Consider the following 17,442-nt stretch of genomic DNA (forward strand, 5'->3'; position numbering starts at 1 on the left):
GATTATCAAGTCCAACCTGTCACCCAACACCTCATGACTACTGAACCATGGCACCAAGTGCCACGTCCAATCCCCTCTTGAACACCTCCAGGGGTGGTGACTCCACCACCTCCCTGGGCAGCAATGGCTAACAACTCTCTCTGGGAAGAACTTTCTCCTCACCTCCAGCCTAAACTTCCCCTGGCACAGCTTGAGACTGTAGTCTCTTGTTCTGGTGCTGCTTGCCTGGCAGAAGAGACCAACCCCCACCTGGCTACAGCCTCCCTCAGGTAGTTGTAGAGAGCAATAAGGTCTCCCCTGAGCCTCCTCTTCTCCAGGCTAAGCAACCCCAGCTCCTTCAGCCTCTCCTCATAGGGACTGTGCTTGAGGCCCCTCCCCAGCTTTGTTGCCCTTCTCTGGACACCTTCAAGAGTCTCAATGTCCTTACTGAGTCAAGACATCAATGCAAAGCCATCAGGAGAACATGAAAGGTGTACACTGTTATGTCCCCTGTAACAAGTCTGAATCAGCTTTTGACATAAACCCTGCATCTCCAGGCTCACTCCCTTCCAAAACAACCATCCATTAAAAACCACCTCAGACCCAGCTGTTCCTCTAGCCCCAGCAGGAGCAGAGGCAGAAGAGGTTTATCTTCCTCCAGCGGCTGCCAGCATCCAGAATACACATTAAATCCCAGGAAGTTAGATAGGAAGTCCCAGAAGTGAAGCAAAAAGAAACAACCCCACAACCCTTTTGTTCCATATTTACACATAAAGAAGGATGTATAGTTTTAATTACTGAAAGCTGTTTGCTGGGGGACCACCTGCCATGCAAACCATTACCCCAGGCATAGCTCTTCCCAGGGATATTTAGATTGCTAAGGAGCCAACGTGATTGCAAGAAAGATATGGAGGTGCTGGAAGGTGTCCAGAGAAGGGCCATGAGGATGAGCAGAGGGCTGGAGCTTCTCTCCTGTGAGGACAGACTGAAGGAGTTGGGGTTGTTCAGTCTGGAGAAGGCTCCAAAGAGACCTGGTTGTGACCTTCTGGTATCTGAAGGGGGCTACAAGAAGGCTGGGGAGGGACTTTTGAGGGTGTCAGGGAGTGATAGGACTGGGGGGAGAATGGAACAAAACTAGAAATGGGTAGATTGAGATTGGATGTTAGGAAGAAGTTCTTCCCCATGAGGGTGGTGAGAGCCTGGCACAGGTTGCCCAGGGAGGTGGTGGAAGCCTCCTGCCTGGAGGTGTTTGCAGCCAGGCTGGATGTGGCTGTGAGCAACCTGCTGGAGTGTGAGGTGTCCCTGGCCATGGCAGGGGGGTTGGAACTGGATGCTCCTTGGGGTCCCTTCAAGACCTGACAGTTCTATGATTCTATGATGAAGCTCCATTAGCAGGGAGGAAGATGGGGAGCAACCAAGCCAAGAAGAGGAGGGCCGAGGCCACAACCACCATCTCTCCTTTGTGCCATCTCATCCCCTTGCATTGGCAGGGTGGAAAAACAGCCTTTGATGAATAACTCTGTGTGAGGCACTTTTCCACCCATCAGCGTGTCCTCCTACAGAAATGTTCTGCTATGATGACTGCCTTTAAATCACATTGGAAGGCCCTCCCAGCAGGTGGAATTTATGAGGACTTTAACACCCTGGTAGTTCACCAAGTGATTCGGATGTGGGATGAGGAGAGACCAAGGAAGCTGAGGGCTCTTTAGCTTGGGGAAGAGGAGCCTGAGGAGTGACCTCATTCAGGTTTATTAAGATGTGCAGGGTGAGTGAGTGCCCAGAGGATGGAGCCAGGCTTGTGTGACAGCACAAGAGGCACTGGTGGGAGCTGAGGCATAGGAAGTTCCATGGAAACAGGAGGAATTTTTTTCCTTGTGAGGGTGACAGAGCCCTGGAACAGGCTGCTCAGGGGGGTTGTGGAGCCTCCCTCTCTGGAGACATTTGCCATGGGTTAGTTGTTTAGGTGGGTCGGATTGGTTGATGGGTTGGACGTGATGATCTTGAAGGTCTCTTCCAACCTCGTCTGGTCTATTCTATCCTATCCTATCCTATCCTATCCTGGATACCCTACCTTGCCTGGATGTGTTCCTGTGGGATCTGGTGTAGGTGACCCTGCTCTGGCAGGGGGGGTTGGACTGAATGATTTTTGGAGGTCCCTTCCTGCCCCTAACACTCTGTGATTCTGTGAGATTCTGTGAAGAAACAGGTGTAGGCCAGCTAACCTTGGGAATATTAAAACCAGTGGGTCCTGCCTCCAAGGATCTTGCCTGATGCCTGCATTGAAGGCCTCAAGGAAGTGCTTTGCTTTGCCTTCTATATTAAGTCAGGTCAAAATACAGAGGGAGGTGTCAGCAGCTGAGGGCTGGGAGACCTATTTGGCTACTTGATCTTACTTGAAGGGTTTGTGCTGCACGTTCAAAAGGAAGGCAGCAGGGGACTCCAGATCTGTTAAGACCATGTGAAACATGTTCTGAGAGCTGCTGTGCTGGTTTTTATGCACACAGAGATGATATTTTATTCCTTAGAAGGAAAGCCAGAAGAAAGATGGAGAACAATTCTTTTCAGACACGCTTGCCACCCACTTCTGTAACTCACACTTCTATTAGACTGTGGAAACTGCATCTGGGTTGGGGCAAACCCAAGTACTGATATAGGCTGGGCAGGGATTGACTTGAAAGCAGCCCTGAAGAAAAGGACTTGGGGGTGATGCTAGTGGATGGGCAGCTCAACAGGAGCCAGCAGTGTGCACTTGCAGCCTAGAAATCCAACCAGAGCCTGGGATGCATCAAGAGAAGCATAGCCAGCAGATCAAGGGAGGTGATTCTCCCCCTCTGCTCCACTCTGGTGAGACCCCATATGGAGTACTGTGTCTGGTTCTGGAGCCCCTATTACAGGAAGGATCTGGAGGTACTGGAATGCGTCCAGAGAAGGGCCATGAGGATGATCAGGGGGTTGAAGCTCCTCTTCTACAAGGACAGGCTGAGAGAGTTGGGGCTGTTCAGTCTGGAGAAGACAAGGCACCTGATCTAGTGTGAAGGGTGGGGGGTTGGAACTAGATGATCCTTGAGGTGCCTTCAAACCCTAACAGTTCCATGACTCTATGATTCTAAATAATGACTTTTAGTTCATGCGTCCCCTGGGATGCACCAGCTCTTTAGGAAGAGAACACATAGAATAGAATAGAATAGAATAGAATAGAACAGAACAGAATAAACCAGGTTGGAAGAGACCTTCAAGATCATCATGTCCAACCCATCAACCAATCCAACCCACCCAAACAGCTAACCCATGGCACCAAGCACCCTGGCAAGTCTCCTCCTGAACACCTCCAGTGATGGTGACTGCGCCACCTCCCTGGGCAGCCCATTCCAATGGGCAATCACTCTCTCTGTATAGAACTTCTTCCTAACATCCAACCTAAACCTCCCCTGGCGCAGCCTGAGACTGTGTCCTCTTGTTCTGGTGCTGGTTGCCTGGGAGAAGAGAACAACCCCCACCTGGCTACAACCTCCCTTCAGGTAGTTGTAGAGAGCAAAAAGGTCACCCCTGAGTCTCCTCCTCTCCAGGCTAAGCAACCGCAGCTCCCTCAGTCTCTTTTCATAGGGCTGTGCTCCAAACCCCTCACCAACTTTGTTGCCCTTCTCTGGACACACTCCAGCAAGTCAACCTCCTTCCTAAACGGAGGGGCCCAGAACTGGACACAGGACTCGAGGTGTGGCCTAACCAGTGCAGTGTACAGAGGCACAATGACCTCCCTGCTCCTGCTGGCCACACTGTTCCTGATGCAGGCCAGGATGTCATTGGCCCTCTTGGCTGCCTGGGCACACTGCAGGCTCATGTTCAGCCTACCAGTGACCAGTACTCCCAGGTCCCTCTCTACCTGGCTGCTCTCCAGCCTGCCCTAAGGGCTTGGGAAGAGCCCTAAGGAACAGCTCACCATGCTCTCCGCCCCTCCACCACCCCCACAGGACTTTCTGAGTCCCATGAAGGACGTATGGATCGCCCTTGTGCAGTCTCCCCTTGGCCATCCATCACCCCACCTGAAACCTGTCAGGCAGGCAGAGATTGACATCCAGATCCCTTGCAGAGCCCTGGGACCCTAATTTAACCCTTTGATTCCTGCTCTAGCATTGCAGGTCACCTTCACATCTTCTTGCTGGGAGACACAAAGTCTCCTGAGCGTCCTGGAGATAACTGAAACCCGGAGTTTAACACAGAATCACAGGGTCACAGAATCACAGAATCACCAAGGCTGGAAAAGACCTCAAATATTATCAAGTCCAACCTGTCACCCAACACCTCATGACTACTAAACCATGGCACCAAGTGCCACATCCAGTCCCCTCTTGAACACCTCCAGGGATGGGGACTCCACCACCTCCCTGGGCAGCACATCCCAATGGCTAACAACTCTCTCAGGGAAGAACTTTCTCCTCACTTTGAGCCTAAACTTCCCCTGGTGCAGCTTGAGACTGTGTCCTCTTGTTCTGGTGCTGGTTGCCTGGGAGAAGAGACCAACCCCCTCCTGGCTACAACCAGGTTGGAAAAGACCTCAGAGATCACCAAGTCCAGCCTATTACCTAATACCTAACACCTCCTGACAACTAAACCATGGCTCCAAGTGCCACATCCAATCCTTCTTTGACCACCTCCAGGGATGGTGACTCCACCACCTCCCTGGGCAGCACATTCCAGTGGCCAATCTCTCTCTCCGTGAAGAACTTTCTCCTCACCTCCAGCCTAGACTTCCCCCGGGGCAGCTTGAGACTGCAATCGTACAACACATTTTCCTAACAAGAGCTCGAGGGCCAAAGTCTCCTCCTGCCTATTAAATAAATTGCCATTTAATTCAGTAGAGGGAGAAAAAAAAAAAAAGAGAGAGAGAAGGCAAATCCTCCTCTTAAAGAGCCAAAGGATTCCCCAGGCCCCGGGCGATGCGCCGCGGCGGCGGCGGCACAGTGCCGTCTGCAGGGCTGATCCTGCCCAGAGCGCCGGGGCCCTGCGCTTCCCAGTGGGAAAATCAATCTCTGTTAGAGCAGAGAGTTCCCCTAAATGAAAAGCCTTATCTAGAGCAGGTCGTGCTATACAACAAGTCACTCGCTTTGCCTGGGAAATGAAAGATGATGAGGCAGAGTCCCCGGCACAGAGGCTATCTCCATAAATCTGCCGGAAAGGAACTGCGGATTACTTTGCTGGATTAATTATCTGTCCTTCAAACAGAGTCCTGACCTCAGTGGCTGAGCCTCTCCAACCTGTCAAAGCGGCTGGGGGAGCTGGAGAGGGAGGGCTTTTGCAGGGCACCAGCCCACAGGTTTCCTGCACCCTCCTTGGAGGCGCAAGCCCTGCGAGGAGAGGCTGAGAGAGAAGGTGAATCGAGGCAGCTTGCAGCCATCCAACTGGCACTAGATATTGCTGAGCAAGGAAGGTGGCCAATGTTCTGTCTCCACACAGACTCAAGGATGGTGGCAAATGCTTTGTGGAGGTGGCTACAACAGTGGAAGAAATGGAGCACGTGTCCTACAGCTCCTAAGGGAGCTGGGGTGGTACAGTCTGGAGAAGAGAAGGCTGAGGAGAGACCTCAGTGCTCTCTACAGACGCCTGAAGGGAGATTGGAGTGAGGAGGGGGCAGCCTCTTCTCCTTGGTGTTGAGTGACAGGACTGAGGAAATGGTTTCAAGCTGTGCCAAAGGAGACTTAGGCTGAATGTTAGGAAATATTTCTTCACAGAGAGGGTTCTCAGACGTTGGAATGGGCTGCCCAGGGCAGTGGTGGAGTCACCGTCCCTGGAGGTGTTCAAGCAGCCTGTGGACCTGGCACTTAGGGATGTGGTTTAGTGTTGACCCTGCAGTGTGGTTCATTTGCCACCATCCATGAGTCTGCATAGAGACAGAACTTTGGCCACCTTTCTTGCTTAGCAGTATCTAAAGCCAGTTGGATGGCTGCAAGCTGCCTTGATTCACCTTCTCCCTCAGCAGCTTCTGCAACCCCTTGTGCAGGACCCCACACAGCAGCCTTCCGCCTTCAGTGTTTTCCCACAAAGCAACAGGGCCCATCAGTGACCAGGGCACACTCCTCCTGGTTACCTGGCAGCATGTGGTGTGGTGGGACACTTCTCAGCACGTGTTACCTCCTCCTTGTCTGGTGACAGCCCAAAATCTTTGCCATATGGCCGGTTTGTGATCACATCCAAGGTTCCTGGAGAGCCAGAGCTCCCTGTTCGTGCCTGGTGTGTTATCAGTGCAGTCCACTCACTCCATGTGGCATCAGTGGCGTGGTGGGTAGAGGAGACCCTTCCTTTGAACATCCAGCACTGGCAGCCAGGGTGCCAGGAGGAGCTGTGCTTCAGTACCAACCACTTTTGAGGCAGCTCCAACTCCATATGCTGCCAATATCCCTTTTTCATTTGGAATGAAGCTGATCTCAGATCCTTTGTGTCCCTGATCCTTTGTATCCCTGACCCCAAAACCCTCGGGGTCAGCCTCAGGTCTACTTGGGTGCTCTCTGCCAAAGGCTCCAGGTAGGACCATTCTTGCCAGCTGCAGTGTAGAGCACCTTTTTGAGCATCTTGCCCTGCCCTAACTGGCCTGAGGGCTACTGAATGAACCACCTCCTGTTTAATTTGCACTTGTTGCTGCTCAAGGCTGCTCCTCACCAGACTTGTGCTCCAGACCCTTCATTGCCCTCCTTTGGACATGCTGCAGAACTTCAATATCTTTCTTGGAGTGAAGAGCCCAAAACTGAACCCAGTGTTCAAGCCTGTTAGCACAAAGGGCTTGAATTGCAAAGGTCTCAGTGTGGAGTGCAGAGGAGGGCAAGGAAGCTGGGGAAGGGCTTGGAGAATAAATCTGATGAAGAGCAACTGAAGGAGCTGGGGCTGTTTAATAGGAGGCTGAGGGGAGACCTTATAGTTCTCCATAGCTACCTTAAAGGACATTGTGAAGAGGCTGGTTCTGGTCTCCTCTCACAGGTGGATAGGATAGGATAGGATAGGATAGGATAGGATAGGATAGGATAGGATAGGATAGGATAGGATAGGATAGGATAGGATAGGATAGGATAGGATGGACCAGACCAGGTTGGAAGAGACCTTCAAGATCATGAAGTCCAACCAACACCAGCTAATCAACTAACCCATGACACCAAGCACCCTATCAAGTCTCCTTCTGAACACCTCCAGTGATGGTGACTCCACCACCTCCCTGGGCAGCCCATTCCAATGGCAAATCACTCACTCTATGAAGAACTTCTTCCTAACCTCCAGCCTAAACCTTTCCTGGCACAGCTTGAGACTGTGTCCTCTTGTTCTGGTGCTGGCTGCCTGGGAGAAGAGACCAACCCCCACCTTTAGCCATAGAACAAAAGGGAATGGCCTCAAAGTGCAAAGAGCAGGTTTAGACTGGACATTAGGATCAATTTTTTCATGGCAAGAGTGCCCAGGCATTGGAATGTGCTGCCCAGGGAGGTGGTGGAGTCACCAACCCTGAATGTGTTTAAAGGTGGTTTGGATGTGGTGCTTGGGGATATGGTTTAGGGGTGAGCCTTGTAGAGCAGGGCTATTGGTTGGGCTTGGTGATGCCCAGGGTCTTTTCCAACCTGGATGCTTCTGTGTGATAGTGTGGATTTCATAGAATCATAGAATCAATAAGATCATCAAATCCAACCTGTCACCCAACACCTCATGACAACTAAACCATGGCACCAAGTGCCATATCCAATCCCCTCTTGAACACCTCCAGGGATGGGGACTCCACCACCTCCCTGGGCAGCACATTCCAATGGCCAACAACTCTCTCTGGGAAGAACTTTCTCCTCACCTCCTGGTGCTGGACATAAACTGGAACACAGGAGGTTTTACCTCAACATGAGAAAACCTTCTTTACTGTGAGTGTGATGGAACCCTGGAGCAGGCTGCCCAGAGAGGTTGTGGAGTCTCCTTCTCTGGAGACATTCAAAACCCATCAGGATGTGTTCCTATGTGACCTGCCACTTGCTTTGCCATGGGAGTTGGACTTGATGATCTCTGGAGGTCCCTTCCAGCCCCTACCATTCTGTGATTCTGTGGAATCCCTAGAAGGCAGCAGTGTGTTAGGTAGCAGGTCCCAGGTATGGCCCCACTTTATCTCTGCTGGTTACTGCACTTGGGATATGAGGTTAGATGGAGTTTGATAGACCAAGGTGGCATCCTGGAGGGTGTGATGACATGAATAGGTTATGGGAAAGGTTCTGGTACAGGAAGGATCTGGAGGTGCTGGAAGGTGTCCAGAGAAAGGCCATGAGGCCATGAGATGCCCTACCTGGTAAATTATATGAGGGCTGCTAGATAGCACTCCTCATTCTCCCCCTCTACTCCACTCTGCTGAGACCCCACTTGGAGGACTGCCTCCAGTTCTGGAGCCCCTAATACACAAGAAGGATCTGGAGGTGATGGGATGTGACCAAAGCAGGGGCATGAGGATGAGCAGAGGGCTGAAGCTGCTCACCTATGAGGACAGACTGAGAGAGTTGGGGCTGTTCAGTCTGGAGAAGAGAAGGCTCCAAGGAGACCTAATTGTGGCCTTCCAGGATCTGAAGGGGGTTACAAGAAAGCTGGGGAGGGACTTTTGAGGGTGTCAGGGAGTTATAGGACTGGGGGGAATGGAGCAAAACTAGAAGTGGGTAGATTGAGATTGGATGTTAGGAAGAAGTTGTTCCCCATGAGGGTGGTGAGAGCCTGGCACAGGTTGCCCAGGGAGGTGGTGGAAGCCTCCTGCCTGGAGGTGTTTGCAGCCAGGCTGGATGTGGCTGTGAGCAACCTGCTGTAGTGTGAGGTGTCCCTGCCCATGGACCAAGGTGGCATCCTGGAGGGTGTGATGACATGCATCCTTGTGTCCTTGAGGAAACCAGAATAGGTTATGGGAAAGGTTCTGGAGCCCCTAGTACAGGAAGGATCTGGAGGTGCTGGAAGGTGTCCAGAGAAAGGCCTGTAGGATGAGCATTCTTTTGATCTCACACCCTGGGAAGGGTAGGGTGGAAAAGGGTCTGTTTCCCTGGGGCTACAACCCTCAGGTTAGAAGGAAGGGGGAGAAATGGAATGGCTTTTCCCTATAGGACATGGCAATGAATCCCAGTGCAGGCAGGACAAGTAGCCAAAGCCATGCCTCAGCTAGCTCGGGGCTCCTCTGTCATGTCAGGCTTAACAGCTTTGTAAGCCGGGGGCGTAAAGTTGGAACTTAAGTCTTATTTTATGTGGTTATGGTTAATCTTTTAGCTTTATTGTTTTCCTGTCACAGGAGGACCTTGTGCTGGAGATAGCTGTATAAATAAGAGCTGCTGCAGTATATCCTAAGGCACAGCTACCCGAGGGATGGGGCTGAACAGGACACCAGCAATTCCAAATGCATTTTTCTACCCCTCCTCCAAATCACGCCAATGATTTAAGCTGCTGATAGAGAAGCAATGATAAGCACCCAGGCTGCTTTGCAGCTCTCTTCTTGATGTGTGTTCAACCCCAGAAGGTGAAATGAGACCAGCCACGGACAAACCCTGTGCCCCAAAACCAGGGAGAAGTGGGGAGAAGCATCACAGTACATTAGAGGTTGGAAGGGACCTTCAGAGATCATCCAGTCCAACTCCCCTGCCAGAGCTGGGTCACCCAGGGTAGTCTGCACAGGAGTGCATCCAGGTGGGCTTTGAAAGTCTCCAGAGAAGGAGACTCCACAACCTCTCTGGGCAGCCTGCTCCAGGGCTCTGTCATGCTCACTGGAAAGACGTTTCCCCTCATGCTGAGCTGAAACCTTCTATATTCAAGCCTGTACCTTGTTCCTTGTCTTATCACTGTGCACCACCCAAAGGAGCTTGGCCCCCTCCACTTGCCCCCCACCCCTCAGCTATTGATAGGCATTGATCAGATCCCCTCTCAGCCTTCTCTTCTTCAGACTAAACAGCCCCAGGGCTCTCAGTCTCTCTTCATAGGAGAGATGCTCAAGTCCCCTAATCATCCTCCTGGCTCTCTGTTGGACTCTCTCCAGCAGGTCTCTGTCTCTCTTGAATTGGGCAGCCCAAAACTGGACACAGCATTCCCGGTGTGGTCTCAGCAGGGCAGAGTAGAGAAGAAGAACCTTCCTAGCCCTACTGGCCACATTTTTCTCAGTGCACCCCAGGATCCCCTTGGCTCTCTTGGCCACAAGGGCACATTGCTGTCCCATGCAGAACTTGCTGTGCACAAGGACTCACAAGGTGTGGAGCTGCTTTCCAGCAGGGCAGCCCCTAACCTGTACAAGGTGCCTGCATCACCCATCCCTGCTGTGAAATGGGTTCAGCATCATCACCACCACCTCCTCTGGTGGAAGGGAGCTGAAGAGCCAGGTGTAGGTGCCACCTCCCTTGGCCATTTTCACTTCTGCTTAGGCTGGGTGTCTAATTTAATTTGCTGTCCCCCATTCCCATATGTTGGGCCATTTCTTTCTGCAAAATTGCCATAAAAATTTACCAGCTCAGGCACAAAAATCTGCTCGCTGACCTTTACCATCATGATTGAGGATAATGACAAATTAATTAGGCTTCCCCTGCCTGCCTGCCAAAAAAACCATCGCTTGCCTCGGGTGAGCAGGGGTTTGGAGGTGTGCTAGCTGCTGGTGCCCCTGTCTGGACTCTCAGGGATCAGAAGACAACATCTTCTTTCAGAAGCAAAAAGCAAATGATGGAAAGTAGAGGATCAGACAATGCCTGGGGCAGAGGAGAGGAGGCACTTCCAACTGTGGCCACAGCCAGGCAGCTGGATGGAGCTGGAAAACTGTGGCAACTAATTCTGAACCGAAGCACCTCTGGGAGGAGGAAAGGCTGAGAGATTTGGAGCTGTTGAGCCTGGAGAAGAGCAGCCTGAGAGGGGATCTGATCAATGCTCATCAATCAAGGGCAGGGGGCAAGAAGATGGGGCTAGACTCTTGTCAGTGGTGCCCAGCGACAGGACAAGGAGCAATGGGCACAAACTTGGAACCCAGGAGGTTATATCTGAACAAGAAGAAAAATGTCTTTGGTGTGAGCATGCTGAAGCCCTGGAGCAGGCTGCCCAGAAAGGTTGTGGAGCCTTCTTCTCTGGAGAGATTCCAAACCCACCTGGGCATTGTGACCCTAGGCAAATATGTGCAGAGAAGGGCAACCAGGCTGGGGAGGGGTTTGGAGCACAGCCCTGTGAGGAGAGGCTGAGGGAGCTGGGGTTGCTTAGCCTGGACAAGAGGAGGCTCAGGGGAGACCTTCTTGCTGTCTGCAACTCCCTGAAGGGAGGTTGTAGCCAGGTGGGGGTTGGTCTCTTCTGCCAGGCAACCAGCACCAGAACAAGAGGACACAGTCTCAAGGTGCACCAGGGGATGTTTAGGCTGCATGTTAGGAAGAAGTTCTTCCCAGAGAGAGCGATTGGCCATTGGAATGTGCTGCCCAGGGAGGTGGTGGAGTCACCATCCCTGGAGGTGTTTAGGAAGAGACTGGATGAGGCATTTGGTGCCATGGTTTAGTTGATTAGATGGTGCTGGGTGATAGGTTGGACTCAATCTCAAAGGTCTATTCCAACTTGGTCTATTCTATTCTACTCTACTCCATTCCATTCCATTCCATTCTGCTTGGGGTGACCTTGCTTTAGGGTTGGACTAGAGTGTACTCAGAGATTCCTTCCACCCTTCACCTTTTTCTGATTCTGAAGCATGTCTTTAAGGAGTTTGGAAACCAAAGGCAGGGTGAGGAGGGAGCAGGAGGTAGCAGTGGGTGCCTGCAGCCGTCCCTTGGTCTGTGCACAGGCTGCTCCTTCCCAGCACCACTGCTCTGTGAGACGCTCCTGCCAGCAGGAGAGACTCTCCTGGCCGGTTATGAAAACACTCTGCAATTCTCCTGTTTGGGCAAAGCAACATAAATAATGCAAAGCACTTTAATCACTCTTTGATGTCTCCTGCCTGATTCTCCGATAGCAGAGCTGCCCCCCGCCACGTGGGACCAGGGGCAGGGATTAAGCTCCTGGCGTAGGCAAGCAGGTGCCAGCCTGTTTGCAGCGATCTGCCTGTCACTCCACACACCCTGCTGCCACCAGGATCCTGCAAGCCTTGCCTGGCTCTCTTCCACCATTCCTCTGCCCAGCCAGGCTGAGAGGTACCCTGGCAAAGGGAGCTTGTGGCCTTTTCATGGGAAAACCAAAGAGAGACAGGAAAATCAGAGCGTGCATCAATATCCTCTGGTCAGACCTCACCTGCAGTACTGTGTATAGGTCTGGGGCACTCAATATAGGAAGGACATGGACCTGATGGAGAGGGTCCAGGGGAGGGCCACAAAAATGATCAGGAAGTTGGAGCAGCTCTGCTACAAGGAGAGGCTGAGGAAGCTGGGGGTGTTCAGCCTGGAGAAGAGGAGGCTCAGGGAAGACCTAATAGCAGCCTGCCAGAAGCTGAAGGGAGCTACAGGAAGGATGGAGAGAGACTGTTCACAAAGACCTGCAGTGACAGGGCAAGGGGCAATGTCTTCAAACCAGAGAAAGACAGATTTAGATTGGATATCAGGAAGAACTTCACTCTGAGGGTGGTGGAACAGTGACACATGTTGCTCAGGGAGGTGCTTGAGGCACCTTCCTTGAAGATATTCAAGGTGAGGCTCAACGAGGCCCTGGGCAGCCTGATCTAGTTGGGGATGTCCCTGCTGGCTGTGGGGAGGTCAGACTGGATGACCTCTGGAGGTCCTTTCCAGCCTGGACCATTCTGTGACTCTATTCTGTGATTCCAAGGTCCAAGGTTTTGTTTCCTTGGTTCAGCAGAGCAGCCCTGACAGTGAGGTGAGCAGAAATCCTGATGTGACCGTTCCTACATGGGTGCCTTTAGCAAATGAACCCTCTGTGGTTCTTTCCTAGAGCTGTTTGTGCTGCACCAGTGCTGAGCAGGGAAAATTAGATTCCTACAGCATCACCCATGCTGACTCAGAAGAAAGAGTCTATGGCCATCAGTAGATGCCAAAAGGAGGGCGTATGGACAGGACCAGGGTGATTCCCCAGCCCCTGACTGGCTTCAGGTTTTGAGCTGCATGAGGTTTCTGTAAGATGAAGGCTTTTACCATCCTCACAGAGGGGCTCAGCAACCTCTGCACAATTAGTTGGAGGGTTCAAGTCCAGCCTTCAGGGCCTGTATCAGCCCAAAGAAAGTCCCTGGTGCACTTTGCCCAGTTAGGACAAGCCCTCTGAGGGAATCTCTCCTTTAATTCATGCCAGGGGAATGTCAGAATAAATTGCAGGGGGAATTAGAGGAATAAATAATCCTTGCATCTTCAAAGGCAGGCTGAGCTGGGTACTTGCAGTCAGGATCAGCAGACTTGAAAGTCAGGGTGAAAAGACCTCGACCCTAGAGATTGATTAAAAGACCATTTGAAATGGTTGGGCTCTGAGAAAGAGACACTGGGAAATGATTTCCACACGTGTAGCTGGAGGCATGTGGCACAGGGAAGAGCATGTGGCACTGCTGCTGTTTCTTGCTGTGAAGGAACCACCAAAAGCAATGCCAGAAACAGAGAAACCCTCACTCCTGGTTAACCTGAGTTAGTCTACCTGTTCCTGAGGCACAAGCCTGCCCAGCAGGCAGCAAAGTCTGCCTTGGGTACGGCAGAGGCTCAACGACCTCAAGAGGTTTTAAATGAGGCAGCTGCAGCCCCCCAGCATTCACAGATTCACAGCCTGCAGTGGGTTGGAAAGGAGCCTCAAAGATCATCTTGTCTAACTCCCCTGCAACAAACATGAACATTTCCAACAATATCAGGTTGCCCAGGGCCACACTGAGTCTGATCTTGAATGCCCCCAGGGATGGGGCCTCAACCCAACAGGACTTTCCAAAAGCACAGCTTTGTTTGATCTGGAAACACCTGCCCTGCTCCTGTCTTTTCTGCCCTTAGAAGAGGCTGACACAAAAAAGGTTTGGGCTTGTGGGGCTACAAGGAAGGTCTCTCCAAAACCAAAAGCACAGCAAGTGGAGTTCAGCACCAGACAGCTCAGACCTTTGTTTGATACTCTTGGCACCTTATCATAGAATCAATAAGGTTGGAAAAGACCTCAGAGATCATCAAGTCCAACCTGTCACCCAACACCTCATGACTACTAGACCATGGCACCAAGTGCCACATCCAATCCCCTCTTGAACACCTCCAGGGATGGGGACTCCACCACCTCCCTGGGCAGAACATTCCAGTGGTTAACAACTCTCTCAGTGAAGAACTTCCTCCTCACCTCCAGCCTAAACTTCCCCTGGCACAGCTTGAGACTATGTCCTCTTGTTCTGGTGCTGGTTGCCTGGGAGAAGAGACCAACCCCCTCTGGCTACAACCTCCCTTCAGGTAGTTGTACAAGGAATAAGGTCTTGTGGCCAGAAGGTAAGGAAGAGGATTCTGCCCCTCTGCTTCACACCACTAAGACCCCACCTGCAGTGCTGGGTCCAGCTCTGGGGTTCTCAGCAGAGAAGAGATATGGAGGCCATGAGGATGAGCAGAGGGCTGGAGCACCTCTCCTATGAGGACTGAAGGAGTTGGGGCTGTTCAATCTGGAGAAGAGAAGGCTCTGAGGTGACCTAATTGCAGCCTTCCAGTATCTGAAGGGGGCTACAGGAAGGCTGGGGAGGGACTGCTCAGGATCTCAGGGAGTGATAGGACTAGGGGGAATGGAATGAAGCTGGAGGTGGGGAGATTCAGGCTGGAGGTGAGGAGGAAGTTCTTCCCCATGAGAGTGGTGAAACCCTGGAATGGGTTGTCCAGGGAGGTGGTTGGGGCCCCATCCCTGGAGGTGTTTAAGACCAGGCTGGGTAAGGCTCTGGCCAGGCTGATCTAGTGTGGGGTGTCCCTGCCCTTGGCAGTGGGGTTGGAACTAGATGATCCTTGTGGTCCCTTCCAACCCTGACTGATGTTATGATACTATGACCTGTTGGAGTGGAGCCACAGGAAGCAATAGCAAGGATGGGAGGGCTGGAAGCTCCCTGCTGTGAGGCCAAGATGAGAGAGTTAGGATTGTTCAGCTTGGAGAAGAGAAGGCTCCAAATGGACCTTCTGGCAGCCTTTCAGTGCTTAAAGGGGAAGACTAGAAAGCTGGGAACAAACTTTTTGGGCAGGGCTTGTTGTGACAGGACAAGAGATGATGGTTTGAAACTAAAAGAGAGAGATTTAGCCTGGAGAGAAGTTAAAAATGGTTTACACTGAGGGTGGTGAGAGACTGGCCCAGGTTGCCCAGAGAGATGGTAGAATCTCCATCCCTGTAAGCTTTGCAGGTCGGGTTGCTTGGGTCTGTGAACAATCTGCTCTAGTTAGAGATGTCCCTGCTGACTGCAGGAGGGTTGGACTGGGTGACTTTTAAAGCTCCCTTCTATGATTCTAACTACAGTGCCAAAGAAGTTAAGCAGTGCCCAGTGACAGTAATTTCAGCAAGCTACCCACACACACTGCAAAGGGCTCCTCAGGCTTCAGAGCCAGTCCACAAAGGCAGGATTAATCCACGTGCCTGTCAGATGGCAGAAACCCTCCACTGCTCTAATTAAGCTCCATTCTCTAGCCCAGCGCCGCCGGGTCTAGCCCACTGCCTCCCACCTTGCAAAGTCCCTGCAGTGCTTTGGGAGGCCAGAGGCTTTTGGGAAACACCACAGAAGCCACCAGGAGCTGTTCAGCCTGTAATCAGCCCTATTCTCTACCTAAACAATAACCACCACTCTGCCAGCAAGAGTTTATGCCCTGCTCTTTGCAGGTCTCTGGTGCTAACGCGGAGCAGAACTGCTTGTGGCTTGGTGTTAGGAAGGCAAGTTTTGCTAGGAGATGTTGTCAGATTGGTTAGGAATGATGGAAAGGAAGAGGAAAGAGAGATGCCAGGAGCAATCCACTTCCAAAAACAAAGGAAGCTTTCCAGAGGGGTAAAAATCTGTCAGCTGTAGCAGTAGGCTATGGTCATTAGGGACACTGAATCCAAACAGCAAGCAGCACAGTTAAGGAGAAACAGTCAAATGTGATTTCCCAGGCAGAAGGTGTACAAAGAAATACTGTAGGGCCAACTCCTCCACCCCTGCTGGGCCCCCCCAGCACGTCCCCAAGCGCCTTACCCGAGACGATGGTGTAGCCGATGCCCCGGGGCCGGCCCTTGTCCTGGTCGATGGCTGTTATCATCCTCACAGTGGTACCCTGGGGAGGGAGAGCAGACACATGTTACAGCCACCGCGGCCAAGAGCTCCTGTGGCACCCTGCCAAGGCACTGCACTTCTCACTGAGGGCCATCTGCTTCGGAAAACCTGCCCAAGGACAATGCATGGCATGGAAAAGTCCTCTCACCTGCTCCGAGGGGCGGCTCAGGGCTCACCGCCCGTGGCACCAGGTGCAAAGCTCTGCTGATCCACCCCAAAATGGAGCTGGGGGTCTTGAGAGCCTGACCAGAACACATCCTCTAGCTGAACTACCAACAAGCAGGCTGAGCTTGCCTGTGCAGTAGGTTTGTGCCAGGGCAGTGTCTGTAGGGACTGGAGAGAGCACCACCAGGCTTGTTCACCCATGCTCATCCCCTGCCCAGAGGAGGAGGATTTGAAGCAAGGTCATGGAATTATAGAATGGTTTGGGTTGGGAGGGAGCTTTAAAGGTCAGCCAGCCCAGCTTCTTGCAGTCAGCAGGGACAGCTGCAACTAGAGCAGGTTGCTCAGAGCCCCAGGCAACCTGACCTGCAATGGTTCTGGGGATGGGGCTTCTACCATCTCTCTGGCCAACCTGGGCCAGGCTCTCCCCACCCTCAGAGTGAAAAATGTCTTCCTTCTTTCTCATCTGAATCTCGCTCTTTTAGCTTGAATCATCACCCCTTGTCCTCTCACAACAGGCCCTGCTCTAAAGCCTGCCCCCAGATTTCTGACTGACCCCTATAAGTAATGACAGGCCACAAGAAGGTCTGCCTGGAGCCTTCTCTTCTCCAGGCTGAGGTGGATGGGGTAAGCACAGCTACTGGGCCCGAGGAGAAAGAGGAAGGAGGAACAGAAGAGGCAGCATTGGCAAAGCCAGGATGTGCCTCCTCGCAGTGTCCCAATCTCTGGCTGGGCAGGCAAAAGCACACAGTCCTCCACCACAGAGATTTCCACACTACAGTCCCTCAGGAACCAAAGGCAACAATTTAATCTCACCAGGACCTTCAGCACAGCTCACCACACCAGTTTCATCTCCCCCTGGCTTCCCAGTTCCAGCTGCTTCTCTTCCCCCCCCCTGTATTCTTCCAACAGAGCACCCCAGGGGATGAGAGATGCTCATGCTGGCCATCAGCATCCAGCTGCACAACTAAGTGAGCTGCAGAGATTTTGATTGGAACCTTTAAGGAGACAGAGGGTTGGACAGATGTTGAGAGCAGGGAAATGCCCACAGGCAGGAGCTTCTGCAGATGCCAGCTCAGCCGCCACGAGGTGTGGGACAGACCTGTTTCTCATAGCTCAGCAGAAAGGTCCAGATGAGGCCAAGAGCCACAGATTCA

The 17,442-nt window shown here is 52.2% G+C and overlaps 1 protein-coding gene across 1 annotated transcript in view; it reads right to left on the reverse strand.

Annotated features, from left to right (window-relative positions):
• The window catches only part of LOC137442077 (cadherin-23-like), a 242,134-nt gene that overhangs the window by 24,281 nt on the left and 200,411 nt on the right, over window positions 1–17,442 (reverse strand). The window contains exon 9 of the mRNA XM_068140324.1: window positions 16,046–16,124. Coding sequence (XP_067996425.1) covers window positions 16,046–16,124 — 79 coding nt within the window. The remainder of the gene's footprint in view (window positions 1–16,045; window positions 16,125–17,442) is intronic.

The sequence above is a fragment of the Melanerpes formicivorus genome, unplaced genomic scaffold, assembly GCF_026170545.1.
Source record: "Melanerpes formicivorus ecotype bairdi unplaced genomic scaffold, bMelFor1.0.p_v2 SCAF_6, whole genome shotgun sequence".
NCBI lineage: Eukaryota > Metazoa > Chordata > Aves > Piciformes > Picidae > Melanerpes > Melanerpes formicivorus.